The sequence below is a fragment of the Arabidopsis thaliana genome, chromosome 4, assembly GCF_000001735.4.
Source record: "Arabidopsis thaliana chromosome 4, partial sequence".
Taxonomy (NCBI): Eukaryota; Viridiplantae; Streptophyta; class Magnoliopsida; order Brassicales; family Brassicaceae; genus Arabidopsis; species Arabidopsis thaliana.
Window position 1 is genome coordinate 16,968,672 of NC_003075.7, and position 27,546 is coordinate 16,996,217.

Consider the following 27,546-nt stretch of genomic DNA (forward strand, 5'->3'; position numbering starts at 1 on the left):
TTATAATACGGAAAACTAACAAATAAATATTACACGTACGGAGGCATAGTCTCAAGTTATGTGAAGCCCACTTTGTTATGTATATAACACACACGCTGATACAAAAACAAAACAACGAAAAAAGAAAGAAAATTATTTATACTTTATAGCTTTTATCTTCAAATGCATGTTTTCGTTATAACTTCTTTTGTTCTTTTGATTAAGATCGCTCAATAGGATTCTTCAAACTATCTAGATCATCAAACAAAAATGGCGAAGAAACCGAAGCAGCTCCGTAACAAGCCGCGTAAATCTTTTTCGACGCAAACTTTCACAGTTGTCGTACTTGTACTCTTTGTCATTTTGATCCTTGTCGGTCTCGGAATCTTTTCACTACCCAGCACCAACAAGACCTCTTCTATGCCGATGGATTTGACCACCATTGTACAAACGATCCAGGAGAGGTTAGGGATATGATTCTCTGATGTTTTGTGTTTTTGCTTGTTGTTACGTAATAGTTTTTGAATTTATTAAGGGAGAGTTTTGGAGACGAAGAAGACGGTAATGGTGACCGCTGGCTGGAAGTTATCTCCTGGGAGCCTAGAGCTTTTGTTTACCACAACTTCTTGGTAACTTTTTCGGATTAATTTCTTATCAAGATTTTGTTTTATGCGTAATCACAATTTAACATCTTCATGCTAGTTAGTTCATATAGTTTTTAAGTGTTTCTTGTCAGACAAGCTAACAAAGGTGTGGAATTTATATGCTCTGTTTCTGTAAATTTTGTAAGACAAATGAAGAATGTGAGCACTTGATTAGCCTTGCGAAACCTAGTATGATGAAATCAAAGGTGGTTGATGTGAAAACCGGAAAGAGCATCGACAGCAGGTTCTGTACTCTAACTAGTGTTGTTGTTTTTACCTTTCAGCTTAATTTGGAAAGATTCGAGAATTCTAAATTTGCAAATCCTTCGTTATGCAGAGTACGAACCAGTTCAGGAACTTTTCTTAACAGAGGACATGACGAAATAGTGGAAGAGATTGAGAATAGGATTTCAGATTTCACCTTCATTCCTCCAGGTAATGTTTATATCGGTTTCTCTGTCTTGGAACTCATTGTGGAGTTAATGTAATGGAATTACAGAAAATGGAGAGGGGCTGCAAGTTCTTCATTATGAAGTTGGGCAGAGATATGAGCCTCACCATGACTATTTCTTTGATGAGTTCAATGTCAGGAAAGGAGGGCAACGAATTGCTACAGTACTAATGTACCTGTGTGTAGCCTTTAAACCCTTACAATAATCTTTCTTATTAGCCACAATGTGTTTGTTAATCTTCTTTCTTTGATTTGTACTTATTAGCTCGGATGTCGATGAAGGCGGAGAAACAGTTTTCCCTGCAGCCAAAGGAAACGTTAGTGATGTCCCATGGTGGGACGAGCTCTCACAATGTGGTAAAGAAGGACTCTCTGTTCTGCCAAAGAAGAGAGACGCTTTACTCTTCTGGAGCATGAAGCCTGACGCGTCTCTAGACCCTTCTAGTTTGCATGGTGTGTCTTTCTTGAAACTTTTTTAAATCTCAAGGAACCCATTTGATATCTGAAACCAAACCTCTCAAAATCTTTTCTGATTGGTATAGGTGGTTGTCCAGTGATCAAAGGAAACAAGTGGTCATCAACTAAATGGTTTCACGTTCACGAGTACAATTGACTTGAATAAAAAAGAAGATAGATAGCTTTTGAAGATGTAAAGCTCTTAAACCTCACTTTAGTGATGAAAGCTTTGTATTGTCTCAAGATTGTTTCAATGTTTCTGTCGTCTTTGGCAGGTCTCTATGATCTCACCAACATGTACTAATATGTGTGTATCATTGTCAATTTCATCCTGATACGTCTCTCAGGAGCTCTCAAACGCTACACCAACAAAATCACGTTATGGCATTTAAGTTAAAATCTTATTGATACACATAATATATAATTATGTACACGAACTTTTTTCCTTTTGTCGTGTTTAGTATGAAGGAAAAAAAAAAACACTGTTAAAATTTTATTATCTTGCGGTATATTCAACAAACAAATAAATATACAGTTGAGTAGTTAGACTATTTCAAGTACGATAATTGTTTTATTCCACACCACACTTATGAGTTGAACTCTTTCCAACAATCTACTGTTGAGATATTTTACCTAGCTGCAAATGTATTTAATCCACTGATAAACACAAGATATACACCTGCATACATGAGGTGAAGAGTCATCATTTATAAAATTGACCAAAACCATAATGATAACAAAAATGAAAATTAAAATAACTTGCCGACAGGTGTCACTCTATTACTTGCTGACATTCATTATTAGTTTTTTTTCCAATGATTTTCATATTCTAGTTGTATTGATTTATTTATTTTTGTTCTTTGGACTTGTATAAAAGGAGGATCAGACGGCAAAAAAATATATATTAGAGTTTGTATTTTATGAACTCACACAATTCATAAAAGGAAAACCCTAGATTCGTGTTCTCTCTAAGTTTTGTTACGAGTTCATGTATATTTTCTGACTCACTTGTGAACGCAATGTCTAAGTCGACGTCAGTGTCTACCATACTGTATCTGAGGCAGAGGTTGCAGGGGCTGAAGATATATGAAACTTCAGATCTAATACAGCACATCAACACGTTCGATGAATTAGTCGGTGAACAAGTGTCCGTGGATGTGAAAATTGAGGAAAAAACTAAGGACATGATCTTGTTGTGTTCTTTGTCCCCTTTGTTAACAACACTTACTTGTAGCATGGTGAAGGTTGCTGCTTCGTTACGCTTTCCAAACGAGCGTTGGCTCGAAGTCATAACGAAGGAGCCTAGAGCTTTTGTTTACCATAATTTCTTGGTAATTCTCTTTCACTCCTCCAGTAAACACGCATATATAGCTAGGGAACACATGTTTCTCTCATGATTTATATGCAAATGTTTAGGATTTGATCTTAGGCTCTCTTCTTTAAAATTTGTAAGACAAACGAAGAATGTGATCACTTGATTAGCCTCGCGAAACCTAGTATGGCGAGGTCCAAGGTGCGCAATGCGTTAACTGGACTTGGTGAAGAAAGCAGGTTATGTACTCTATTTTCATTTGATTTTCCCTCTTTAATTAAGTTTAGTTTGGAAAGATTTGAGATTTGGAAATATGTTAATGTGCAGCTCACGGACGAGTTCAGGAACTTTTATTAGAAGTGGACATGACAAAATCGTCAAAGAGATTGAGAAAAGGATTTCAGAATTCACCTTCATTCCTCAAGGTATGTGGCTTCTGTTTTTAAACTGGCCATAGTTTGGATTTTCTTACCAAACAAGGTCTAAGATCATTACATTATTGTGAAGTTTTATGTAATTTATGTGCAGAAAACGGAGAAACGCTTCAAGTTATCAATTATGAAGTTGGGCAGAAATTTGAGCCTCACTTTGACGGATTTCAAAGAATTGCTACGGTTCTTATGTATCTGTATGTAAACCCTTTATAATCTTTCTCATCAGCCATGTAAAAATTTTACAATATTTGCATAAGTTAATCTTGTTTTCTTTTCTCATCGTATGACTAATTAGCTCGGATGTTGATAAAGGCGGCGAAACAGTTTTCCCTGAAGCCAAAGGAATTAAAAGTAAAAAAGGAGTCTCTGTTAGACCGAAGAAGGGAGACGCTTTACTCTTTTGGAGCATGAGACCCGACGGGTCTCGAGACCCTTCGAGTAAGCATGGTAAGAGGCATTGCCTTTCTCTAAACTTGTTTTAAATCGTAATAAACCCTTAATTATAACTTGTTTGAGATCATGAGATGTAAAACAAATTTCTCAAAAATTTGTCTGTTTGATTTAGGTGGGAGTCCAGTAATCAAAGGAACCAAGTGGGCATCAACCAAATGGTTCCGCTCTCATAAGTTCATCAACTCTACACAACATTCCAAGAGGTAATCTCTGACCATCACTTCGAATGTGATAATCAATCCTTTGGATCATCTCAGATTTTTTTTAATGTTTTTGTACAACCTTCACAAGATAATTTTCATCCTCTAGCTCTTTAGATTACTTTGTGTATTTGTGTTTATTTTCTAATGGTAGAGTATACTTCTATCAATGCAGCATTGACAATGCTTATGAACAACAACAACAAAAAAAGAGCTCGCATGTTTATTTGAAAGAAAAAAAATGACTCGACAGTGATAATGTTTCCAATTGACTAGCACGAAGCAAGAGACGAAGAAGAACAAAAGCAAAAGTTTAAATTAAAGTCATTCTCGTCCTCCTCCCTGCAAACATTTTTATTGCAACAAACCTTGGGATATATAACTCAAGTCTCTGGTGTTACCAGATTTATTGTTTGATCAAGTTCCTGATAACGTATTGCAAAATCCCTCCGTGATCGAAATAAGCCAACTCCACCTGTCGATTCCAAATTCCTCTTACTTATCTCATCTCATTTTGTTTTAGAGCTAAAAAAAAAACTCAAAGACGAAAAGACGAAAATATATCATCTAGAGATAACTTACCTCTGTGTCAAATCGGAGTGTACATGTGAAAGATTTGCCATTGTTTGTGACGACTGTTACATCTTGTCCTGGTTTGATCTCACTAACATTGTTTGGGAGCTCAATGGTGTAAAGCTCCTGACCCGTTAGGCCAAGGGTCTCAGCATCTTCTCCCGCCTTGAAGCACAAAGGTATGATTCCCATTCCCACCAAATTGCTTCGGTGAATTCGCTCGAAGCTCTTTGAAATCACAGCTTTCACACCCTGTTGTCACAATTTTTTAAAGAAACCGCATAAAATAAGTGTAAGAACGTGTTTGTTAAATACAGAAAATGTACCAGAAGCATTGGACCCTTGGCAGCCCAATCACGAGAACTTCCACTACCGTATTCAGCACCAGCCAAAATGATTGTGTCGCGTCCCTCGTTCCTATATTTCTGGTACAGCACGAGGAGAGAATAATCTGATTAAAACAAAGCTATGAACTGCTATTCTAATTCCAACTGACCAAATCAGAGAATCAAACAACAAAATTTCCACCCCCAAGACAATCTGCTGAGACATTATTATTACCTCAGCCTTCACTAACTGTTCTATAAACCAACTCACAACAGCTCTAATCTACTACATTCAGTCCTAGGCTAGATACAGTAGACCTATAGCTAAGAGTAGAGCTGTAGTGCTTATTCAAAGCTTATCGTAATCCTACCCCAACCTCATGACCAAAGAGCTTGAATTTGATGTTTTCAAAAGGATAAAAAAAAAAGTGAGATTATACCATGGCAGCATCGAAAACAGAAAGCTTCTCTCCAGTGGGAATGTGAACTGTTTTGGGACCAACTTCTCCTTTCAAGTGTTTGTTGACAATACGGATATTTGCAAAAGTGCCTCTCGCCATAATCTCATCATTACCACGGCGACTCCCGTATGAGTTGAAGTCTCTTCTATCCACACCTCGTTCCATCAAGTACTTAGCCGCAGGACTGTCCTTGTGGATGCTACCAGCTGGTGAGATGTGATCAGTGGTAATACTGTCTCCAAAATTGAGTAAACAGTATGCGTCTTTCACACCATGTGGACCGGGTGGAGACATGGTCATGCCCTTGAAATAAGGCGGCTCGTGAATGTAAGTTGATTTCGGGTCCCACTCATAGAGAGTACCTGACGCCACAGATAACTGATTCCACATGGAATTTCCTTTGGTGATTGCTTCATATGTAGCTTTGAACATATCAGGAAGGACACTAGATTGAACAACCTGAAAAATCGAAACAGAGAATTTGGCATCCCCTCCACTTATAATATCTCATTGTTTACGTATTACACAAGTAGCCCATATATATTTACCTCAGCAACTTCTTTGTTAGAGGGCCAAATGTCCCTGAAAAATATCTGTTTTCCATCTTTCCCAGTTCCAATGGGCTGTGTCTCAAAATCAATGTCAACCTACAAGAATATTCATGTGAATGATTCTGTGCTTCATATAACAAGAATGCTTGAATGTTGTGAAATGGCTTTAGAGTTAGCATTAACATACAGTTCCAGCCAGAGCATAGGCTACAACAAGCGGTGGGGAAGCTAGATAGTTAGCTCTTGTTAACGGGTGAACACGTCCCTCAAAATTTCTGTTCCCAGACAACACAGCGGATGCCACCAAGTCTTGTACATATATGAGAAATCTTTTAGTTTGACCTTCGAAAATTCAAGTGAAGAAGCATTACTTCATTAACTACTTAAGGAATTACCATTATCAACTATTGCTGAAGCCACAGCTTCATGGATATCCCCCGAGTTTCCAATGCATGTGGTGCACCCATAACCAACGATACTGAAGCCGAGCTGATTCAAGTACTTCTGCAAGCCACTGCAAGACTTGAAAACTCAGGACCACACAATACAAAGGATAAGGAAATAAATAACAAAACATTCAACGGTGTATCTGCAGCACCTCTTTGCCAAGTACTTTGTTACAACTCCAGAGCCTGGAGCAAGACTAGTTTTGATCCATGGCTTAACCTAATAATTGAGAAATTTCAAACACTTCTATTATTTCCATTGCACATAAAGATATTAAATCACTATCACACAAGTAGTCAAACCTCCAGTCCTAGGTCGCAGGCCTTTTTTGCAACTAAGGCAGCGCCAAGCATTACACTAGGGTTTGAAGTATTTGTGCAACTGGTGATTGCTGCTATAACAACATCTCCATGTCTAAGCTGTGCTGTGGTCCCGTTAAAATTGAACTCTACAGCCTTACTCTGTGCTTCTTTAGGTACAGCGAAACCCTGGAAAATCATGGATAAGTAGTATCACTAACCACTATTTTTGAAAAAATGGAAGTAGGTTATAAATTCAGAAGTGTTGCAGAACGTACAAGTTAGTTTATTGGACCCGCTTAAAGACTCGAATACGTACCATTCTTTCAAAATTACAGTAACAATAGCTAGAGGTGTCATAATTTCCTACAAATTAAGCTCTCGGGACTGCAAGCATTCACATCTTCTCAACAGAAAGGAGAGTACTAACCTTGAATCCTACTCTATTGTCCAAGCAAGAATGCCAGTCCGCTTTCATTTCCTTCAAAGGAACACGATCATGAGGCCTGTATTGTGCACAGAGAATAGACATTGTAAGTAGAATGGATCCTAGATAATTTTCTGTCGAATCATTCACTAATAGTACCTCTTGGGACCAGAAACACAAGGTTCCACATCCTCGAGATTCAATTCCAGACATGAGGAATAAACTGTCTTACTCTCCGGCTGAGATGTGCAACAAGTTCCAAGTGAAGCATATGTTATGCAAATATGATATATGACAATAGGCATAAGAAATGAAGTATTAAGGATGCCCAAGGTTTACCTCACTGTAATCCACAAACATCTTGTTTGCTCGTAAATACGCCTCTATCATGGAGACCTGCAATCCAATTCACAAATCAATACCATTATGAAAGTCTTTAACACACTAAATAATGAAGATTTTCCCAAATGTGACATTTTGTGCATTTTCTTACAGTGTCATCGCTCCTGCCTGTCAACCTTAGATACTGCAAAGTGACATGATCGACTGGGAAGAATCCCATGGTCGCACCGTACTCAGGAGACATATTGGCAATTGTAGCACGGTCAGCTAAAGACAATTCTCTCATCCCTTCCCCTGTGTATGAAAAAGCAGTCGATGCATATGTGAGCTAGCCTAACTCGGTAAGGTACTATGTAAGTAAATAAGAGACATATATGAAATATGATATCAAATCTTTTATCAACGTACCGTGGAATTCAACAAACTTTCCAACTACTCCATGTTTCCTCAACATCTGAGTCACTGTTAAGACCAAATCAGTAGCTGTCATTCCATCTCTTAACTTTCCCGTTAGCTTGAAACCCACAACACCGGGTAGGACCATGCTCATTGGCTGCATATAAAGAGATGGAAAGTCTATTAGAATTATTGAAAGGATGTAGTTTAGAACCAAAGTTTCAGAAAGAGGTTAGACAGTTAGCTATGAGTTCTCGACCGAAAGAGCATCTGATTTACCTGACCAAGCATGGTAGCTTCCGCTTCTATACCGCCAACTCCCCATCCAGCAACACCCAGTCCATCAATCATAGTGGTGTGAGAGTCTGTGCCAACAACACTGTCTGGGTAAAGAAGTCCATTTGTGTTGAAAACAACTCTGGCAAGGTATTCTAGGTTGACCTGTCAATTGCAAAATTATAGAATTTAGCATAAAAATACTTTAAGTTTCCAAGCAATACCGTTGTCCCTGAATCCTCTACTTACTTGATGAACTATTCCAGATCCAGGAGGTACGACAAGCATGTTGTGAAAGGCGTTGGATCCCCACTTAAGAAAAGCAAATCTTTCCTTGTTACGCTGGAACTCAAGCTCCATGTTTGCCTGCACTGCGTTCTCTGATCTCGCCACATCCACCTGAACGGAGTGATCAATGACAAGATCTACAGGGACCTGCAATTATCAAGGCCTTGTATCAAACCTTATAGCATACCAAAAGAACACAAATCATTAACCAATCTCAGTAAAAAGCGAGGAAACTAACCAGCGGATTAATTTTATTAGAATCACCACCGAGATTATTCATGGCATCTCTCATGCAAGCAAGATCAACAACAGCAGGAACACCAGTAAAGTCCTGAAAAACAAATAGAAAAAATGATATCACATTCTAGCATTTTCAGGAAATCAGAAACATCATTATGTCATCAAGAATGTGTATAGCAACCAATCATTGTCTACCTGAAGAAGAACCCGAGCAGGCTTGAACGGAATCTCAACCTGCTTGGGAGAAGTATTCTCCCAATCAAGAATCTTCTCAACATCTTTGCTCTTAACTTGGAACTCATCACAGTTACGTATGGCCGATTCAAGAAGTATCCTAATGGAATAAGGTAGTTTATCTGCATCCACCACAACATTTCTCTCATAAAACTCTCACCAACGAGATCATAACAACGTCTTCTAACAAAATATTATAATATCTATCAGAGATAAAAGGAAACTCACCGATCCTGGGATCGTTCAAAGCAGGTAAGCTGTAGTAGTTACCGAATTCACCACCATCAGGCTTCTCTAACGCCTTCAATATGCTTCGGAAAGGATTCTCGGAAGCTGAAAACACATCAGAAACAGAGATCCACACAGCAAATCAAAATACAGAACCAGATTTCAAAAAAACGAAAAATAGCTGGAAAATCAGCATCGGCGAGAAGAAGAAATAAGAAACATGAATCATTTTGGATCGTAAACAGATAAATCGATACCCATGGATGATAGATACAAGTCGAGTGAAGAAGCAAAGTAGAGAGATCTGTTTTCAGAAGAGAGAAAGTTTATAAGCGGAGTTGGTGAGGCTACACGAGCCTGAGCCGATTCAGATTTTTTTTATATGTAAGAAGGAAATAAATCTGACAGATCCGTGGTGGGCTCTTTTCGTCAGAACTGATGGCTGTTTGATTTTTATTTTTATTTTATATTCTATTTTCTTAATTATCCAACTTTTTTTTTTTGTGAATATCCATTCTTTGCTTTTTTTTGTATCAAGTGAATTATATCTGTTCAATCATGATTTTATTTTCACAAACTTATAATCCACCAATCTGATATGTGCCTCTTCTCTATAGTATCTAGTTTTATGTAATCCAATTTTCTTCAAGGTTTCTCAATTTCACATGGCATTGATTGATTAAAAAAACCTTAATTTCTGACAAACATATACAATCAATGATCGTCGTTACAACACACCAAAAAAAAATACACACAATGACACAAACATATACAAGACACCAAAAATATTCAATGATCGTCGTTTATTTCACCACCACCTGGTGACAAAACCAAAAAATATCGCCACCAACCTGCATGCAACGATTTAAAAAAAAAAAAAATATATATATATATATATATATATAAAAAACATTTTTTTATTTTGGAAATGGGTCGCTCCGTTCGAAATTTATGTTCTGATTAATTTGGGCCTAGCCCAGTTTAACCCATCTTTGTACCCAGTTCGGTCTAGCCCAGTTTGGTTAGAGATTAAACAATGTCGTTTAGCTGAATGGTGTGTCCAGATGGAAAGCTGCTGAGATGATTAATTATTCTACCCCTCCTTGTTTAGTTTTTCAGGCCATGATTAAAATGTATAATTAAATTTACTCTTAGGAACACTTCAAGTCTCTTAAATTTTATAGTCTGTATTTAAATATTGTCCATCAATATATTACTATCCACCTAAAAATCTACTAACTATTAACCTGAACGTGGTCAGTGTATATATCTGCTTTTAAGAAACCTCACTAGTTTCAGTCCCTTGAATCTGAAGCACCTTTTTATATTTTTAAAAAAGTTAAGAAGATGTACGTATATAGATTACGAATTACATCGTCTTTGTTGATAAATATCGAGAACTATATATGTTTAACGAAATCGTTTTAGATTTGGCGTGGCTCATATTTTTTTTTTATGTAAGGACAATTACATACTATTGTTATCTCTTTCATTTATCGTCTCTTTTTAGTTTGTTTGTTTTTGATAAAGAACTCTCTTTTTTAGTTTGTTTGATCGTATATAAGTTTGTTTATACGATCTTTTAAGCTAATATCAATAAGAAAGAAGTTATAAAAAAAAAAAATTGTTTATTTTAATATGGACGAAAGCTTATAAAGTATCTTATATTTATGGAGTTGATTTGATGATGCTTCCATACAATTACAAATAAATTAAGGAGCAGATGCAAGTGGTGGCCGGGTTAAATTATCAATCACGCCAACACAAAGACGCACCACCGGTAAAAATGTGACTTTGGTCAGCATGTAGATAACCTACCAATCATAATTATATCTTCTTTGTCTATTTGGCTTTTTCTTTTCCTCTCTCTTTATATTATTATACATCCTTATAGGTAAAACATTCTGTTACTTTCACTTACCCATTGTTAATATTTCCCTTAGAAAACACTTAATTCTTTCTCACAAGATGCAAATACGTACTCATAAAATATTATTTAATTTGTATCATGTTCAATAATATCCTCTCTCAAATATAGAATTGTTTGTAAAATGATTAGAGGAGAGTGGTGTGGAGACCAAATTTTAGTCCAAGTACCAGTAATACGAATTTTTCTTTCAAGAGAAAAACTAGTAAAACACGATCGGCCAAGTTCATTACAGTACATAGAGAAACTCACTCTCAGCAGTGAAACTAAACAATACAAGACATGTATGTAAGTGACACGTAACTATATATCATGCAAATGCTTAGATTTCAATTTAATCACTCATGGGACCAGCTTCTGGACCATTAATTGCCCCATAATGTCTATAAATTAAAATACAGGTGAAATATATTGGGGTAGATATATATTTTTTTTTTATCATGTCAACTATCTAAGGTAGATAGATATTTTTAAGAAATACAGTATGTTAAAAAAAATCGTCATAGAGCCTTGTCAAATATATTCAGTAAACATAAATACTATATGTCATTATTTCTGTCCATCTTTTGAAATTTTACATATCAACAATATTATTATTATTATTTTGACTAAATAAAGAAATATGAAAATTTCAAAGTTATATAAATGATCCGATCATGCAAATACTCATTAGATGAGACATACGCTGCAACTAATTATCTCTTGAAATGATTAATTAATCGGCTTACCACTGTAGAGATCGAAAAACACAGAGTCTTGGAATACAATTATACAGAAACGGTAAGGGTAATCATTCAGCTTCTCGCACGTAATAGCACAATAACAAAGTCTCACCGTACCCATTTTAGTTTGGTATAACAATAAAGTATTGCTCATATTAAGGTTCTTACTATAAAAGGAAAGGAAGAATCAAAATAAGATTTTGAGATTTCCTCAAATAGTTAACATGTATAGAAATTATTTCTGTTTCGTATCTAATTGTTTCTTCTGATTGCTTGTATGATTCGAAAATGATCGACCCTACCATATTTTGGTATTATTCAGACAATCTAAATATCTCCCGTAGTTTTCTTATAATTAAAATCTAACACATTTTAAAAATTTATGTAAAAAACGAAGAAGTTATTTTATTAAACTATAAATAACCTTTTCTTTATAACTCTCTGCTTCTATCTTTCGAGCATTGAAATGATTAAAAAAAAATTAGTGGTGTTTTCAACATAGATCATGACAGGCAAACCCTAGATTTTACTTCACCTACTTGAGGTTAAAAAACTTAATTGCAAGTAGGCCAGACATCGGATCTTCTCTCTTAAGGGCTAAGCAAAACCCATCTCTCCTCTTTCTTCTATCTTCTTTCTCTTCCTTCTCTCTTCTCTTGTATAAACTCCACTGAGCTCTGTTTTTGTTTTTACCGTAGATCGTTTCGAGTCTCTTTAATCTTTGGCGGGTTCCGTAAAAAAAAAAATGGCCTCTTCTAGATTCCAATCTGGGTTTTGTCCTATCTCTTCGTGTCCCTCTCTTGAGAATTTCATCGAAAGGATTAAAGACGCATGTCGTTTCACCCTCTCCGCTGTTCTAGGGACAATTCTCTCGGCGGTCTTGACTTTCTTCTTCGCTTTAGGTCGGTCTCTTGTTTCCTATTACAATTTCTTGATTCTTTTCAAGAATGTCTCTCCACTTCTTGGAAACTTTTATGAAGCTTTTTGTCCTGCTTTGGATTGATTTGATCATTGATATCACTTTACTGTTGAGTAGGGTAGAATCTGCAACTTTGGGTTTTTATGTAGAGCTAAGAAAGTTGTTTCCTTCTTCAGTGGGCACATTGCTTGGAGCACTTACTGGAGCTTTGATAGGCCAAGAAACCGAAAGTGGGTTTATCCGAGGAGCGGCGGTTGGAGCCATTTCGGGAGCTGTTTTCTCTATCGAAGTCTTTGAGTCATCTCTTGTTCTTTGGAAATCTAATGAGTCACGTTTTGGATGTCTCCTCTACTTGGTGAGCTGAGATCTTCATTTGAACTACTCATCTGCTCTGTTTTTTTCCAGATTTGATTCGAACTGATTCTTGTTTCTTGTTAATCTTTGTGTAGATTGATGTCATTGTTAGTCTGATAAGTGGTAGACTTGTGCGGGAACGAATAGGTCCAGCAATGCTAAGTGCGGTTCAAAGTCAGGTACAGTTTTTTATTAGCAATGTGTTATTGGTTCCATTATCAGCAATGAGATCTCCTCTAATCATATTCATCTCTCTTCTCACTGATCAGATGGGAGCTGTGGATTCAACTTTCGAAGAGCTCTCGAGTATTTTCGATACCGGTGGCTCAAAGGGGTTAACAGGAGATTTGGTTGATAAAATACCTAAAATCAAAATCACTGGCAAAAACAACTTAGATGCTTCTGGCAACAAAGACTCATGTTCTGTTTGTCTTCAGGTTTTTTGCTCATTTCAGCTCAAACGAAATCTTAATTCCCCAAATGCAGAACCAAAAGGTTTAGTTCTTGATCTTCTTTTGTGTAACTTTTTGCAGGATTTTCAACTTGGTGAAACGGTGAGAAGCTTGCCACATTGTCATCACATGTTTCACTTGCCTTGCATAGACAATTGGCTCTTCAGGCACGGATCTTGTCCAATGTGTAGACGCGATCTGTAATCTCTTTTCTTACCATTTGCACAGCCTCTTCCCTCTCTCTCCTTCTTCTTGTATGGTCGTAAATTCGTAATCATGTGGTTAGAGTCTCTATATATGTACAAAGAAATGAAAAAAAAAAAGTTTTGAAATAAGTTGATCTTAACCAAACCCATTAAATTCAAGACTTTAGATTGTGTGTTGGTCTCACCAAACTTTGAAGTGAGTGATTGAATTTTCGTAAATACAACTACATTCAGTAGTTATGACGTGAAGGAAAGAAATTGAATTCTATGTGTGAATCTATGGCTCGTGTGGGCCTCCAGGAGATAAAATCATGCCAAATCACATTTCTTGATTTGGTTTGTTAATTAGCTCTTCTTACATCTAAACAAAACATTAATAATACTCACCAACACGTAATTAATTACAATGTCAATTTTGGCTAGTGCAATTATTACGAGAGCTTTCCGTGTTGTAACTTGTCATTTGGTTAAATGTTTTACTTAACAAACAAAGTGAATAATAATATGGTTATGTTGATCAGTCTCTATCTTTTTTCATGATGCTTTTTCTAGGTTTGCCTATAAGTCCTCTATATTTGGGGGGTCTTTTGAATTACATGGAACTTTATAAAAACTTTAAACATTTATTTCAAGAGTAGTCTGTTGTATTTAAAGTTTAGTTAAAAGAGTATTCAACGTTGTATCTGGTCATCTGGCACTTTAATTACTTAAATTTATAAAATATGAACCACAGGTTTTTAATCACGGGAAGCAGTATCGACTGAACAACTACTACAAAATTCTACAAGTGTTGTCGTGTGTTGATTGAAAAGTGTTTTTGAAATTCGTTTTCGAAAATGGAATTGCACGAGCTTTGATTAAAATAAAGGTTTCTTTTGGTCAATAGTTCTCACTTAACGCAAGAAGAACAAATATTAGTTGTCTTCACGTGATCTTCCGACAGATTCAAAGTTTTAATTAGTTGGGACATCCCCCAACTGTAATAATATCTTTTTCTCCATCATCATCGTTTCTTCTTCGGTACACGTGGCAGCCACGTGAACCACTCGATAGCCACGTGATCATCGTCAACTGGTTCTGCATATTAAGCCCAATAACCCATCAAGGCCCATACAGTGAGCATAAGCTTTTAAAATTCCGATCCATTAAATCAAACCGGTTAACTCCCGGTTAGATCTGTATATTTTCCGGTTTATGTTTATTCCCTAAACCCTGAGGCCTGAGCTGATGATATATCCTTTTTTCCGACGGCGGAACTCGATTATACAGTTTTCCTCTCTCTCACTCTCTCCGTAGTCTGAGACTCGCCGGAAAAGCTTGTATTGGCTTCTCTTCGATTTCTGGCGGAAGTAAGGATATCACGTGAGCTATGAAGTTCCTCATGCAATCCATTTCTGGTATGCTTTTATGGACTTTTCATCCTCGTGACTAACTAGATAGATCCCATTTTGCATCTGTCATGAATCGATCTTTATCCTTTTGATTCAATCGACTGCACATTCGTCCTTAATGTTAGTTTTTGATTCGACGGAAACAGGGAGGAATCGATCTCTGGTTCGAGCTCTAGTTAGTCGGCGTTACTTCGCTTCATCGCCGGAGGAAATCGCAAAGAGAAATTACGCCAACGATCTGTCGGAATACAACACCGCTGTCAACTCCGTCACAGCTCAGCGCAGGTTTATTTTCCCCCCTTGATTTGTATTGCTCATTGTGTTCAGAACATGGGGGGATCCAATATGAATGTGATGAGATATTGAGATTGAGAACTCTTTTGCCATGATAATATATACTTGGTTACTTCATTGGTCCATGCTTAAATATATGATAAATCTTTTCTTTTTTGGGTAGGCACTATTTGCTGAGGGATGTTTATGATGATATGAAGCTTGATGGTGTGCAGCCTACAGCTGATATCTTCCATTCATTTGTCGTGGGAACGATGAAGGGTGCTCGGTTAAGCGATGCGTTCTTTTTCCGGGAAGAAATGAAAGCCATGGGGATTGCTCCAGATGTATGTCCTATGATCTTGTTGTTTTTTACTCTTACATTGCATAGAATAAACTCGTCTTGTTGATTTATGTTCCTAAGAAAAGGTGAAATATAGAAAATCTAGCAGCTGATTGAGCGATTCCTTATTCAATGATTTAGACTTTACAGAATGAGTCCGTCCATCCGTGGCTTGTGTTGTTCACCGTGCGTTCATTCTTGTAGGTGAACTTGTACAACTTTTTAATTTCCACATGTGGGAAATGCAAGAATGGAAAGGAGGCAATCCGAGTATGTTATCTTCCACTTGCTTTAATGGAAGACCTTTTTTTTTTCTTTTACATTCCTTGATTTTCATTCATTAATGAAACTTTTGGTTGTCTTACTGTAAGGTCTATGACGAGATGAAGAGATATGATGTAAAACCAAATGGACAGACCTTTGTCTGCCTGCTCAATGCCTGCGCTGTTTCTGGCCAGTTAGATCTTGTGTAGGTTACCACTGCTTCTATTGTCTTTTGAGTGCTCACTAATTGAAATGATACTCTTTGATAAGCTTTTATCCCACTTTTCTCTGTTTTAAGTAAGTACTTGTTTATCTCTTCAGCGCTATCTAAGAAGTGATCTAATCTTTTTCTTATCTGACATCAAATAAATTGTTAGATATGCGATAGTTCGGGATATGACTGCTGCTGGTGTTGGTTTGAACCAGTTCTGCTATGCGGGACTCATAACTGCACACTTAAACAAGCAGCCCAGACCAGATAATCTTTCTACTAAGGTAACGTGTAAAGGTTTCTTGTTCAGATTTCCTTTTATTTTTTTTAAAGTAGGTTTTCTCACAGCCTCCTTTTTGCTCAAAAGATTCTCGAGTTTGTGGAGCAGTCAAAAGGCTGGTCAGCAATTGATTCATCAAGGAAGAGTGCAGAAGATGTGATGTTTAGCATCAGTGAAGAAGAGCTGTACAATATTCCAACCGCTGATTATTCCCACAGGACCAGGTTTCTGCAGAGGAATTTGACTGTGTATCACGTAGCATTCAGTGCTCTCGCTGATCTGAAGGATGTAAAAGTAAGATGATCTGTCTATCTAGATTCCAAAATGTCCTGAACTTAGTGGGAATAAAGATAAAGATAAGAAAAGCCAGTTTCGGAGTTTATTTTTGCATCTTACCAGCAATTCCTCATGGCAGGCAACGGAAGCTCTTCTTGAGATGCTTAAGAAAGACGGAAAAGATACTGACACTTACTGCATGCTACAAATCATGAGGTACAATAGAACACACACTTTGATGTTAATTTGCATCTAGATGTTAAAACATAGGCAGTCTTTAGCTACGAAATTAACTTTTGTTACTAGTATACTACACTATTAACTCTCGTTGAGAATCAAAACATGATTAACGTATATGCATCTTATTTTATATCTACGCAGGTGCTATCTACATTCGCAAGACTTTGAGAATGGTCTCAAACTGTTTCAAGATTACATGAGCGCAGACAAAATCCCTGCCATGGAACTATACACGGTAACACAATGATCTGACCTCATAACTGGTGTTTTCTATATTTGCTTTGAGAGTGAACGTCTTCTTTACTATATATGTCTTATAGTTGTTGATTCTCAATTGTCAAACCCCGCAAATGTATATACAAATAAATCTAAATTCTCAACTAACGCATTAGTCGAAGAGAATTATGCTTCTGTCCTGTTTCCCATACTTGGTTCAACATATCTTTGGGTGATATGTATATGCTGAAGATGTCAATTTATTTGTTTTATTTTTACAGACGCTTATAGAAGGAGCTATGACAGGATACACCGATAATGGAATGAAGATTGCTCAGGACACTCTGGTAATGCTTATTGGCTCGAGCTGTACTGAAAAAAAGAATCTATGAAGTAAACAAAACACGGGCCAATAGTAGAGCCTGATGACAATTTGTTTGTAAATGCAGATCCAAATGAACGAACGCAATTTCTTCTTAGACCCAAGAACTGGAAGCAATCTGTTACTCAAAGCCGCTGGTGAAAAGGTAAAAATCTTGAACTTCCCCTAAAAACTTTGGAAATATCTTACTGATATAAAGAGTTGGCTTAGTGAAAGTTAAAAAAAAAAAAACATTTTCTTTATGGCAGACGGGAGGGTACACAGTTGCAAATATGATATGGGATCTGATGCTAGCTCGGAATATTCTACCAACACTAGCTGCTGTTGAAGCTTACTACAAGGGCTTGAAAGTAATAAAAAACCTTTTTCTTATTTGACCACAAACTTTCTTTCTCTTGGTATTAGTTATTGATGGTTTTTGTGGTGTGGTAATCATAGGAACGCGAAATACCAGAGGATGATCCGAGACTGATGTTAGTGACGCGAACATACAATAACTTGCGGCTTAGGGAAGGGACATTACCTAATAGGCGTTAAAGCAAAGGGACCAAGAGGAAGAAAGATGGTATCATGGCTTCTTCGTTTTCTACTTCTATTTGCTTATTGGGATCTCTGTGAACCATCTGGGTATTTTAAAACCAGTTCGTTTAGATGAATAAGGAAATTTCACCTAGATGATGACTGGATATTATTCTGATTTGATTTCAATTACTTAACCTTGAGAGCTTCATACAAAGCGACAACGTTTTAAATAAGCCAACGCCTGTTTGGTTTATAAAGATCAGCCTGTTCACTCTTAAATGCACCCGTTTGGTTTTTTGATAAAAGACAATCTGGGAAAAAGAGAAAAAAAGAAAGAAAGAAAGAGAAACTATACATTCTGGTGTATCCATTTGCAGAGGTAAATAGAAGCAATAGTAGTTTCTGAATCACCAGATTACAGCAGATATGTGACACCTCTCTCGAGGATTTTTTAACCACAACAGCCACCTCCCTGAGAGATCGTACCATCTCTTCCTCCAGCTGCACCTTGAGTACGCCCGTAACCAATCTTGATACCTGATGACTGCAAAATTTAGAGAGACCAAGGGAATTGAATCACATTGTAACACAATCGAGGGATTAGAGAACACCAGAAGACTAAGTATATTGCCAGATTCAACAAGGAAATTACCTCGTTGGATACATCAAAGACACCATCCTGAATGTTCTGGAGGATCTTGGCAGCAGTCTCTATGAAGGCCTGTTGGAATCCAGAAAAAGAAGACAAAAGTCTCCATGTGATTACAGCCAAATAACAGGATGGGGAAAAAGAGTTGCAAGGAAGAAATGTCACCTCCTCAACGTTTTGAGCAGTTCTTGCAGATGCTTCTAAGAATAGCAGGCCATGTTCTTTGGCAAACTGTTGACCTTCCTCTTTGCTAACAGCTCTCTTGTGAGCAAGATCACATTTGTTCCCAATCAGCATAATACTCATGTTAGGATTTGCATGTTGCCGAGCATCCTCCAACCAGCTTGCCAGATGGTTAAACGTCTCTCTCCTGCAACCCAAAGAACCAAGAATTTTGAGCTTCAGAAAGATCAAAGCATGAAAAACCTCAATGATAAAACTCTTGCAATTCTTCATGTCCTTCATAACTTTCAAAATTCCAAAACAATGGAGGAAAAATATCTATTTTAGCAAGAATTTAAGATGGATGGTTAACTTAACATCCTCCCAAACAAGCATTGCCAATATTATAGCCAAGGATTTTGTTCAGATAAAAGTAACTTCCCAATTTCCAAAACCTTTCCAACAGTCTAGGTTTATCAAATCACAAATACAGAACCAATCACTTCCAAAACCTTGCTGGGGAATTCAGAAGTTCGAGCTGATATATATTGTCGCAAGGCAAAAACTAACCTGGTGATGTCATAAACCAGTAAAGCTCCGGCTGCTCCTCTGTAGTATGATCTGGTGATGGATCTAAAAGATTCTTGTCCAGCCTAAAAAATATCATACGAAACTTTAATCAGAAAGCACAACTCCAACACATACATCATCTAATGGAAGAACTATTGACCAGAAGAAATCACAACAAGGAATGCACTGGTGAACTCAGCTTCTATTACAATAAGCCTATGAAACTTAATCAAGAACCGTGCAATGATTAACTTTTTTGAAATTTTACCCCACTTTGAGTCTCTGGACATGATTTTCAAACATAATTTTTGGTATTGGCAATTCTAATGAGGCATTGTTTATATAAAAACGAAGAAATTGAATTGATTATGACAATTAATCTTCTTAATCACATCCTGCCTTAGGGAGAAAAAAAAAACAATCCTAATCGATAAAACGTGATTAGTTCCCTGATGACCTAATTACGACCAAGAGAAGAGAGAGGAAGCGTACGGTGTCCCAAATTTGGAGTTTGATGGGGCGTCCATCGACGGTGACCATCCGAGCACCGAACTCAACACCAATGGTGAGATCGTGGACTGGTTGGAACCTCTTATCAGTAAATTGCAGAAGCAGACACGATTTTCCCACACCTGAAACGACAAAAAAAACAACAACGAAAACACATGAAAATCGGCACGAAATGGATTTAACCCAGAAAAATAAAACAATTGGGAATTAAGAAAGGTGAAAGATCGGTCTCTCACCTGTGTCTCCGATGATTATGTACTTGAAGAGATAATCGTAAGACATGGTTGATGAATTTGAGCAAGGTCGATGATGAATTAGCGCAGGTCGATGGGTTCGAGAGAAGGAGATGTGAAAGAGAGGAAGAAGAGATTGAAGAGTACAAGTCACCGACGTGCTTTTTGATTTCGAGGTTTCTCGATGAAGAAGCTATCTTCTCCTTCTCATCTTTTATAATCTTTTTACTTAATTACTAAAATTAAAGGGATCTAATGACGAATTATCTGAATAATTGTTTTTCTTTTGTATCCTTAAGTTTCAACAGTAAATAAAAATCCACACAAAATACTCTATAGTATAATTTATTAATTATTATAGTCGTTTTAGTTAATTATTTAAAAACAGAGGGACCAGATGAAAAATATCTGGGAAACAAATTAAAGCTTAAAATCCATCTCTGCCTTTGGCTCCGTCCACTCTGACTCGACTAGTGCATCATCCATTGTTGGGCATTTGATAGTTTAAAGTGGGCTTTTTTATTTTTTTATAATGTGGGCTTTTTTCTTTGATGTTGAATGGCTTGGTTAGTGGATTTCGAGACCAGCATAAGTTTCTTTTTTCTATTCATCTGAAGCATGGCGCAGTCCATAATCGCTAAATTGATGATACAAAAGAACTTGCACATCAAAACTGTGAACTTACCAGAAATTTGCATTAGCAAAAGCTTCTTTTATTATATGATGGGGAATACACACGTACCTTGATACAAGGCTACTAATATCAATTGTGTCCGGATTATCACGGTAGTATGCTCTGTTTCATATCTCTTATGGAAATTACATAACTGTGTTTAAGATGAATGTTCTAGTGGGAAGATAAGAAGAACTCAAATCCTACATTAGAGATGAGTTCCTTACAAATGCTTATAGTCTACAATGGCAAATTCGAGAAGCAAATTCGAAACAGAGTTCCATCCATTAGAGAACAGGGGATGTTATTTCATCCCAAACTCAAACCGATCTTAGTTATGTTATTTCGTATTTTTTTGGGTATTTTACCTTCAAATTATTTGATTAATTTCATGCTTTAAGGAGAATTTGATTAAAATGAATATACAAGAGTTATGAATTTGATTATATTCTCTTATTCTACTAATCACGAAATATTTAGAGAATATGTAATTATCGTTTAAAGAACTATCGTTTTATTCATAAAAACTCTGTAAATTACCAATTTGATATACTTCTATCAAATTATTTATATTTTTTAGTTGTGTTAATTCGTTTTTTTTGGGTGTATTTATCTTAAAAAGATGGGATTAAATTTCATGATTTAAGGAGAAGAATCTTTTGAGAGATTCGAAACCGCGATAGCATTCCTTGTTCCTCCTTTTCTATTTACCTTTCTACTTTTGCCATCATCTTCGTCGATCTACTTCCCCCAAAGTCTAACCCTAAAGCCCCCAAATTTCTCCTGATCAAAACCTTGTTGTATAAATCCTGAATCTCTGAAGAAACTTCGAAGATTTGGGTTTCTCAATTTGGTTGAGAAATTCGCGATGAATCGCAATTTTTCACCAGCTGCGATGCCACCGATTTCATCAATGACAATAGATAATTCATTCTCTCCTCCTCCATCTTCCGGCGACTTACCTGAAATCCCAGATGCTTGGTACGGCAACATTCAGTATCTGCTTAATATCTCGGTCATTGGTCTCTTATGCTGCGTCTCCATCTTTCTCTTCGTTAAGCTACGCAGCGACCACCGTCGTATGCCTGGTCCTTCTGCTCTCTTCTCTAAGCTCCTCGCCGTTTGGAAAGCCACGTGTCGCGAGATCGCTCGTCACTGTGGTGCTGATGCTGCTCAGTTTCTTTTAATTGAAGGTGGAAGCTTTGTGCTTCTTTTCTCCATTGCTGTTTTAGCTGTTTCGGTTATGCTTCCGTTGAATTTATATGCTGGGACTGCTTTGTTGAGTGATGAGCTTTCGAAAACGATGATTACGCATATTCAGAAAGGTTCAGCTTTGCTTTGGCTGCATTTTGTGTTTGTTGTTATTGTTGTTGTTATCTCGCATTTTGGAATCGCTGCTATTGAAGCTAGGTTGAAGTTTACTAGGTTTAGAGATGGGAATGGGAATATCAGTGACCCGAACGCGAATTCTACTGCTGTGTTTACTATAATGGTGCAGGGTTTGCCTAAGAATTTAGGGTCTGATAGAGTTGAGTTTGAAGATTGCTTTAGGCTGAAGTACCCTGGGAAAGTTTATAAGTTTATTGTTCCCATGGATTTGTGTGCTTTGGATGATCTTGCTACAGAGTTGGTTCGTGTTCGAGATGAGATTACTTGGTTAGTTGCCAAGATGGACTCTAGGCTTCTACCGGATGAGTATGAGAATGTTGGAGATAACGGACTAGTGTTCTGTGTGTGTTCTTTGTGGGTTAGGGTGAAGGTTTTGTGGTCTCAGATTACAGAGAGGTTTGGATTTACAGATGATGAAAAACTGAGGAAGCTGCAAGAACTGAGAGCTGATTTGGAGTCTCAGTTAGCAGCTTATAAAGAAGGACGAGCACAAGGCGCTGGGGTTGCTTTTGTGATGTTTAAGGATGTGTACACAGCTAATAAGGCTGTTCAGGATTTTCGAAACGAGAGATCAAGGCGTACTGGAAAGTTCTTCTCTGTCACAGAGCTGCGATTACAGAGAAACCAGTGGAAAGTGGACAGAGCACCCTTGGCTACTGATATTTATTGGAATCATCTGGGATTGACAAAAGTTGCTCTTATTGTGCGAAGAGTGATTGTTAATACTATTCTACTGTTGATTCTTGTGTTTTTCAGCTCCCCATTGGCCTTGATCAGTGCATTGGTAAGTGCCGGGAGAATCTTCAATGCTGAAGCATTGGATAGTGCTCAGTATTGGCTCACTTGGGTGCAAACTTCTGGCTGGATTGGATCTCTGATTTTTCAGTTCCTGCCCAACGTCTTCATATTTGTTAGTATGTACATTGTAATCCCTTCTGCGCTCTCGTATCTTTCCAAGTTTGAGCGGCATCTAACAGTGTCTGGGGAACAAAGAGCAGCTCTCTTGAAGATGGTTTGCTTCTTCCTTGTGAACCTCATCATTCTCAAGGCTCTTGTGGAGTCGTCACTGGAAAGTGCACTCCTGAAAATGAGCCGTTGCTATTTAGATGGTGAGGATTGCAAGAGGATTGAAGAATACATGAGCCCTTCCTTCTTATCAAGGTCATGCGTTTCAGCTCTAGCTTTTCTCATCACAAGCACGTTCCTAGGAATCTCCTTCGATCTACTCGCTCCAATCCCGTGGATCAAGAAGAAAATTCAAAAGTTCAGGAAGAATGACATGCTTCAGCTTGTCCCCGAGCAAAATGAAGAGTACGCTTTGGAAAATCAAGAGCCAAGCAGTAACCTTGAGACACCACTTCTCCCTGAAAACATGTTTGAGTCTCCAAGATTCGGGGACATAGAACCTATGAGCCAAGACCTCTCTGAATACCCAATCAGCCGAACCTCACCAATCCCTAAACAGAAATTCGACTTTGCCCAATACTACGCCTTCAATCTCACCATCTTTGCCTTAACAATGATATACTCTTCATTCGCTCCACTCGTGGTCCCTGTAGGCGCAGTTTACTTTGGTTACAGATACATTGTCGACAAATACAACTTCCTTTACGTGTACAGAGTCCGTGGCTTCCCTGCAGGGAATGAAGGAAAGCTAATGGACACGGTTTTGTGTATCATGAGATTCTGTGTCGACCTGTACCTCGTCTCAATGCTGCTCTTCTTCTCAGTTAAAGGAGATTCCACAAAGCTTCAAGCCATATTCACACTTGGAGTGCTTGTGATGTACAAGCTTTTGCCTTCGGATACAGACCGGTATCACCCAGCTTTACTAAGAAGTATTCAGACCGTCGATAGCATCATCGACGGACCTGTGGATTACGAAGCTTATTCTCACCCAAACTTCGATTGGGACACTTACAACAACAGATGATTCTACGACCTTTTAAGTCTTACAAATTTTGCTCTTTGACCAAATACAACTGGAATCTATTTGTATATCTCTTCTTTGTGTATATTCCATCTTTTGTGCAATTATTTTTTGTTCACGGGTTAAGTTTGCAAGATTTATCAGTTGAGTCCCTTTAATCATTAATTTTGGGGTTGTAATAGCTTCATTCTTAAAATATGGGGTATGAAATCGGAAGAAAGAGAATTATAAAAATAGTAGGTGGGACCCAGTGTTCTCTGAAGTGAGTATATCAGAGTTCTCTTTTCAACACATGGACTGTTACACTCACCTAACGACGACGAAGAAGAACCAACATAGATCTCTTCTCTTCCTCTCAAACTCACTAAGCTTCATTGTTACCCCAAATAAACCCTAATTTTGCTCTCACTATTCGAAGATCTAAAATCATCTCGCATTTTGATTTCCGAATACTTTCCTGAGTTTTGCTGGTCATGATTTCTCATTTGCTCTTTGTTTTCCCGAGAAAAATCTTCAGGAGAGTAGGATAATCTCTCGAGTTTCGAAATCGTTTCCAATGTCGTGCTGTTTCTTCAAGACTACTCTGTTCTTGATCCCGATTTTGATGTTACTGAGCTTCGGGAGCTGCAATGGTCGAATCTTCACCTTCGAGATGCACCATAGATTCTCCGACGAAGTCAAGCAATGGTCCGATTCCACCGGGAGATTTGCTAAGTTTCCCCCTAAAGGAAGCTTCGAATACTTCAACGCTCTCGTCCTCCGTGATTGGCTAATCCGTGGCCGTCGTCTCTCCGAGTCGGAATCGGAATCGGAGTCGTCGCTTACTTTCTCCGACGGCAATTCCACTTCTCGTATCAGCTCTCTCGGATTGTTAGTTTCCTTTTGCTCACAATTTTTGATAAAACTTCTCTGTTTTAGGATAAGTCTGATTTTATTTTATTTTCTGTTTCAATTTTTCTGATATCAGTTTGCATTACACGACGGTGAAATTGGGTACTCCGGGAATGAGATTCATGGTGGCGCTTGATACAGGAAGCGACCTCTTTTGGGTCCCTTGTGATTGCGGCAAATGCGCACCAACCGAAGGAGCCACTTATGCTTCTGTAAGTTTAACACTTTAAGCAACTACACAGTTGTTGAGTTTACTCATCTTACCAATTGAATTATATAAGTTTCCATCTTGATTTTGGGTTTCGATTTGCTGTGTTTAGGAGTTTGAACTCAGCATTTACAATCCTAAAGTTTCAACTACAAATAAGAAGGTCACCTGCAACAACAGTCTATGTGCACAGCGTAATCAGTGCCTTGGAACATTCAGCACTTGCCCTTATATGGTGTCTTATGTCTCTGCTCAGACTTCGACATCTGGTATTCTTATGGAAGATGTTATGCACTTAACAACAGAAGATAAGAATCCAGAGCGTGTTGAGGCATATGTCACATTTGGGTTAGTAGCTGTTAGCATCTTAGCAATGGCTTCTTGTGTTTCAGTTCAATGCAGCAAGTTCCTGAAAATGTGAATTATGTGCAGATGTGGACAGGTTCAAAGTGGTTCTTTTCTTGACATTGCAGCACCAAATGGTTTATTTGGTCTTGGCATGGAAAAGATATCGGTTCCAAGTGTTTTGGCGAGGGAAGGTCTGGTTGCTGATTCTTTCTCCATGTGTTTCGGTCATGATGGAGTTGGAAGGATCAGTTTTGGGGACAAGGGTAGTTCTGATCAGGAAGAGACACCGTTTAATCTCAATCCTTCACAGTAAGTGGTGATTCACTTATGCGCTAAATTGGAAATTCTGTTCCTTTGTGGATGGCACCTTTAAGCCGTGGTTAAATTCATTGTTGCAGTCCAAACTACAACATCACGGTGACTCGGGTACGTGTGGGGACTACTTTAATAGATGATGAGTTCACAGCTCTCTTTGACACCGGTACATCATTTACTTATTTGGTTGATCCAATGTATACGACAGTCTCTGAGAGTGTAAGCATCTAAACACCATCATATTCGTGTTTCTTCCGCATGATGCTGAGTTTTGATAACTCTATGATTCACATTATCTTCTTCAGTTCCATTCTCAGGCCCAAGATAAGCGCCATTCACCGGATTCAAGGATTCCATTTGAGTATTGTTATGACATGAGGTATGAGTTTGTATCTATCCACGCTCAATGTCTATTTTTCATTGTCACTCAAATCTTAACATTTTTCTTGTAAACGGTGTGATTAGCAATGACGCGAATGCCAGTTTGATACCGAGTTTAAGCTTAACAATGAAAGGAAACAGTCACTTCACCATCAACGATCCTATAATCGTCATCTCTACTGAGGTTATACTCTCTGTCTACTTCTTTCTCTATTGCTCCGTCTCTTCTTCAACCAAATCTGTTATCTGTGTGCTGATACTATTAGAATCTCTGCATTTCCTCAGGGCGAACTTGTATATTGCCTGGCCATTGTCAAAAGCTCTGAACTCAACATTATTGGGCGTAAGATCAGTTTTTCTTCCTATCAATCATGGAACATCCGCTAAATAATGACATTGTTTACTCTTAATGAAACAGAAAACTACATGACCGGGTATCGTGTAGTATTCGACAGGGAGAAACTCGTCTTAGCTTGGAAAAAGTTTGACTGTAAGTTTCCTCTTACGTGTGTTATATATCACTAAAACCCTCTGTTTCCTAACTTATGATCTGTGAATATCTCTTAACGCAGGTTATGATATCGAAGAGACAAACACAACTGTTGCCGGAACAAACAAAACAGCAGCGGTAGCTCCAGCAATGGCAGCTGGAATAAAGACTCATAACAATTCCTCAGAGCTACACAAAACAAACCAAACCATCTCCAAAAGTAACTCCTCCCCAAACCAAATATCCAAAACAGTAGATGTATGGTCTTTTTTCAGATTTGTGTTCATATTACTTCCACTTGTGTAGATTTGTAAGCCCCATCCAAAACACATGCCAATAGTATTTTTTTTGTATCATAACGACACTATAGGGATTTTTTCAGGAAATATATGCTCTTCATACGCATCTTACTATCTTTGCAAATTCTCGTCTTTTTTCTCTTCAATAATGAGGTAGTTAAACCGAGATAAACCGAACCAAAAGGGAATTTGGCTGTAATGTTGAACGCCGAATATTCTAAAGGAAATTAAATGGGTTCCACATTGATAACCTGCCTCGGCAAGTGGCCAACGCTCGACACTTTTACACGACCGAGACAATGAATCTTTCATTTTTTCGTCATTTTATTCTAAAATTCCAATATTGGTTCGAGTCTTAGATATAATTTTTAGTATTGGATTTGAAAATACACTCATTAATCATTGTTAAATATACTAAAATCACTCTGATAGCATTGTTTAGTATATCATCATATGATAATGCATCGTTTGTCCATAGTTAAAAGTTAAAACTGTATTCTATA

At 37.6% G+C, this 27,546-nt stretch overlaps 8 protein-coding genes across 13 annotated transcripts; 6 read left to right on the plus strand and 2 right to left on the minus strand.

Moving 5' to 3' along the window:
- The first annotated feature begins 83 nt into the window (after positions 1-83).
- On the plus strand, positions 84-1,996 carry AT4G35810 (2-oxoglutarate (2OG) and Fe(II)-dependent oxygenase superfamily protein). 2 transcript variants are annotated; one of them, NM_001342375.1, is made up of 8 exons: positions 84-443; positions 515-608; positions 770-867; positions 961-1,058; positions 1,123-1,252; positions 1,340-1,527; positions 1,617-1,723; positions 1,806-1,996. In NM_001342375.1, the coding sequence occupies exons 1-7, from the start codon at positions 250-252 to the stop codon at positions 1,685-1,687; spliced, it is 873 nt and encodes a 290-aa protein (NP_001320148.1). In that variant the 5' UTR covers positions 84-249; the 3' UTR covers positions 1,688-1,723; positions 1,806-1,996. The 2 variants fall into 2 exon arrangements, with proteins under 2 accessions (NP_001320148.1, NP_195306.2); NM_119747.3 differs by having other exon boundaries at positions 1,617-1,996.
- Positions 1,997-2,549: 553 nt separating this feature from the next.
- AT4G35820 (2-oxoglutarate (2OG) and Fe(II)-dependent oxygenase superfamily protein) lies at positions 2,550-3,758 on the plus strand (the record flags this gene model as incomplete). Its single annotated transcript, NM_119748.1, has 5 exons — positions 2,550-2,861; positions 2,960-3,081; positions 3,170-3,267; positions 3,371-3,470; positions 3,572-3,758. The coding sequence occupies 5 exons, from the start codon at positions 2,550-2,552 to the stop codon at positions 3,756-3,758; spliced, it is 819 nt and encodes a 272-aa protein (NP_195307.1).
- Positions 3,759-3,897: 139 nt separating this feature from the next.
- Positions 3,898-9,490, minus strand: ACO1 (aconitase 1). 2 transcript variants are annotated; one of them, NM_119749.4, is made up of 20 exons: positions 9,275-9,490; positions 9,018-9,122; positions 8,751-8,911; positions 8,554-8,646; positions 8,277-8,462; positions 8,031-8,192; positions 7,764-7,908; positions 7,507-7,649; positions 7,353-7,409; positions 7,173-7,252; positions 7,017-7,092; positions 6,590-6,775; positions 6,439-6,506; positions 6,236-6,354; positions 6,028-6,149; positions 5,838-5,936; positions 5,269-5,748; positions 4,829-4,927; positions 4,512-4,754; positions 3,898-4,404 (listed from the first exon to the last, which is right to left on the minus strand). In NM_119749.4, exons 1-20 carry the CDS (start codon positions 9,276-9,278, stop codon positions 4,336-4,338), a joined length of 2,697 nt encoding a protein of 898 aa, NP_195308.1. In that variant the 5' UTR covers positions 9,279-9,490; the 3' UTR covers positions 3,898-4,335. The 2 variants fall into 2 exon arrangements, with proteins under 2 accessions (NP_195308.1, NP_001119125.1); NM_001125653.1 differs by having other exon boundaries at positions 3,927-4,404; positions 9,018-9,386.
- A 2,550-nt stretch (positions 9,491-12,040) lies between these two features.
- On the plus strand, positions 12,041-13,879 carry AT4G35840 (RING/U-box superfamily protein). Of its 2 annotated transcripts, NM_119750.3 has the most exons (5): positions 12,041-12,568; positions 12,762-12,940; positions 13,035-13,118; positions 13,209-13,376; positions 13,473-13,879. In NM_119750.3, exons 1-5 carry the CDS (start codon positions 12,412-12,414, stop codon positions 13,593-13,595), a joined length of 711 nt encoding a protein of 236 aa, NP_195309.2. In that variant the 5' UTR covers positions 12,041-12,411; the 3' UTR covers positions 13,596-13,879. The 2 variants fall into 2 exon arrangements, with proteins under 2 accessions (NP_195309.2, NP_001329491.1); NM_001342376.1 differs by having other exon boundaries at positions 12,252-12,568; positions 13,209-13,694.
- Positions 13,880-14,853: 974 nt separating this feature from the next.
- AT4G35850 (Pentatricopeptide repeat (PPR) superfamily protein) lies at positions 14,854-18,296 on the plus strand. Its single transcript, NM_119751.3, has 13 exons — positions 14,854-14,994; positions 15,135-15,273; positions 15,446-15,608; positions 15,809-15,874; positions 15,976-16,073; positions 16,246-16,363; positions 16,447-16,653; positions 16,775-16,851; positions 17,017-17,110; positions 17,373-17,438; positions 17,541-17,618; positions 17,722-17,823; positions 17,912-18,296. Exons 1-13 carry the CDS (start codon positions 14,967-14,969, stop codon positions 18,008-18,010), a joined length of 1,335 nt encoding a protein of 444 aa, NP_567990.1. The 5' UTR covers positions 14,854-14,966; the 3' UTR covers positions 18,011-18,296.
- Positions 18,169-20,376, minus strand: GB2 (GTP-binding 2). 2 transcript variants are annotated; one of them, NM_119752.4, is made up of 6 exons: positions 20,123-20,376; positions 19,869-20,008; positions 19,377-19,459; positions 18,810-19,014; positions 18,648-18,716; positions 18,169-18,539 (listed from the first exon to the last, which is right to left on the minus strand). In NM_119752.4, exons 1-6 carry the CDS (start codon positions 20,166-20,168, stop codon positions 18,447-18,449), a joined length of 636 nt encoding a protein of 211 aa, NP_195311.1. In that variant the 5' UTR covers positions 20,169-20,376; the 3' UTR covers positions 18,169-18,446. The 2 variants fall into 2 exon arrangements, with proteins under 2 accessions (NP_195311.1, NP_001078499.1); NM_001085030.1 differs by having other exon boundaries at positions 19,869-20,376.
- A 1,046-nt stretch (positions 20,377-21,422) lies between these two features.
- Positions 21,423-24,292, plus strand: AT4G35870 (early-responsive to dehydration stress protein (ERD4)). The gene has a single exon (NM_119753.3). It carries the CDS (start codon positions 21,661-21,663, stop codon positions 24,112-24,114), a length of 2,454 nt encoding a protein of 817 aa, NP_195312.1. The 5' UTR covers positions 21,423-21,660; the 3' UTR covers positions 24,115-24,292.
- Positions 24,293-24,390: 98 nt separating this feature from the next.
- On the plus strand, positions 24,391-27,150 carry AT4G35880 (Eukaryotic aspartyl protease family protein). Of its 2 annotated transcripts, NM_119754.4 has the most exons (10): positions 24,391-24,981; positions 25,079-25,214; positions 25,323-25,558; positions 25,643-25,867; positions 25,957-26,092; positions 26,179-26,252; positions 26,339-26,438; positions 26,540-26,597; positions 26,673-26,744; positions 26,827-27,150. In NM_119754.4, the coding sequence occupies exons 1-10, from the start codon at positions 24,668-24,670 to the stop codon at positions 27,048-27,050; spliced, it is 1,575 nt and encodes a 524-aa protein (NP_195313.2). In that variant the 5' UTR covers positions 24,391-24,667; the 3' UTR covers positions 27,051-27,150. The 2 variants fall into 2 exon arrangements, with proteins under 2 accessions (NP_195313.2, NP_001329620.1); NM_001342377.1 differs by having other exon boundaries at positions 26,540-26,744.
- Positions 27,151-27,546: the final 396 nt, after the last annotated feature.

Coding starts and splice junctions, on each gene's coding strand:
- AT4G35850 (NM_119751.3), top strand. CDS start 14,967: ATGAAGTTCCTCATGCAATCCATTTCTG. Junction 16,074..16,245: donor TCTGGCCAGTTAGATCTTGT/GTAGGTTACCAC, acceptor ATAAATTGTTAG/ATATGCGATAGTTCGGGATA. Junction 16,654..16,774: donor CTGATCTGAAGGATGTAAAA/GTAAGATGATCT, acceptor TCCTCATGGCAG/GCAACGGAAGCTCTTCTTGA.
- AT4G35840 (NM_001342376.1), top strand. CDS start 12,412: ATGGCCTCTTCTAGATTCCAATCTGGGTTTTGTCCTATCTCTTCGTGT. Junction 12,569..12,761: donor GACTTTCTTCTTCGCTTTAG/GTCGGTCTCTTG, acceptor TTCCTTCTTCAG/TGGGCACATTGCTTGGAGCA. Junction 13,119..13,208: donor TAAGTGCGGTTCAAAGTCAG/GTACAGTTTTTT, acceptor CTCACTGATCAG/ATGGGAGCTGTGGATTCAAC.
- AT4G35880 (NM_119754.4), top strand. CDS start 24,668: ATGTCGTGCTGTTTCTTCAAGACTACTCTGTTCTTGATCCCGATTTTG. Junction 25,559..25,642: donor GAGGCATATGTCACATTTGG/GTTAGTAGCTGT, acceptor AATTATGTGCAG/ATGTGGACAGGTTCAAAGTG. Junction 26,093..26,178: donor ATACGACAGTCTCTGAGAGT/GTAAGCATCTAA, acceptor TATCTTCTTCAG/TTCCATTCTCAGGCCCAAGA.
- AT4G35810 (NM_119747.3), top strand. CDS start 250: ATGGCGAAGAAACCGAAGCAGCTCCGTAACAAGCCGCGTAAATCTTTT. Junction 444..514: donor GTACAAACGATCCAGGAGAG/GTTAGGGATATG, acceptor GAATTTATTAAG/GGAGAGTTTTGGAGACGAAG. Junction 609..769: donor TTGTTTACCACAACTTCTTG/GTAACTTTTTCG, acceptor AAATTTTGTAAG/ACAAATGAAGAATGTGAGCA.
- AT4G35870 (NM_119753.3), top strand. CDS start 21,661: ATGAATCGCAATTTTTCACCAGCTGCGATGCCACCGATTTCATCAATG.
- ACO1 (NM_119749.4), bottom strand. Junction 8,193..8,276: donor GATCTGGAATAGTTCATCAA/GTAAGTAGAGGA, acceptor TGCAATTGACAG/GTCAACCTAGAATACCTTGC. Junction 7,410..7,506: donor CAGGCAGGAGCGATGACACT/GTAAGAAAATGC, acceptor ATTGGATTGCAG/GTCTCCATGATAGAGGCGTA.
- GB2 (NM_119752.4), bottom strand. CDS start 20,168: ATGTCTTACGATTATCTCTTCAAGTACATAATCATCGGAGACACAG. Junction 20,009..20,122: donor CATAATCATCGGAGACACAG/GTGAGAGACCGA, acceptor TTGTCGTTTCAG/GTGTGGGAAAATCGTGTCTG. Junction 19,460..19,868: donor AACTCCAAATTTGGGACACC/GTACGCTTCCTC, acceptor GATATTTTTTAG/GCTGGACAAGAATCTTTTAG.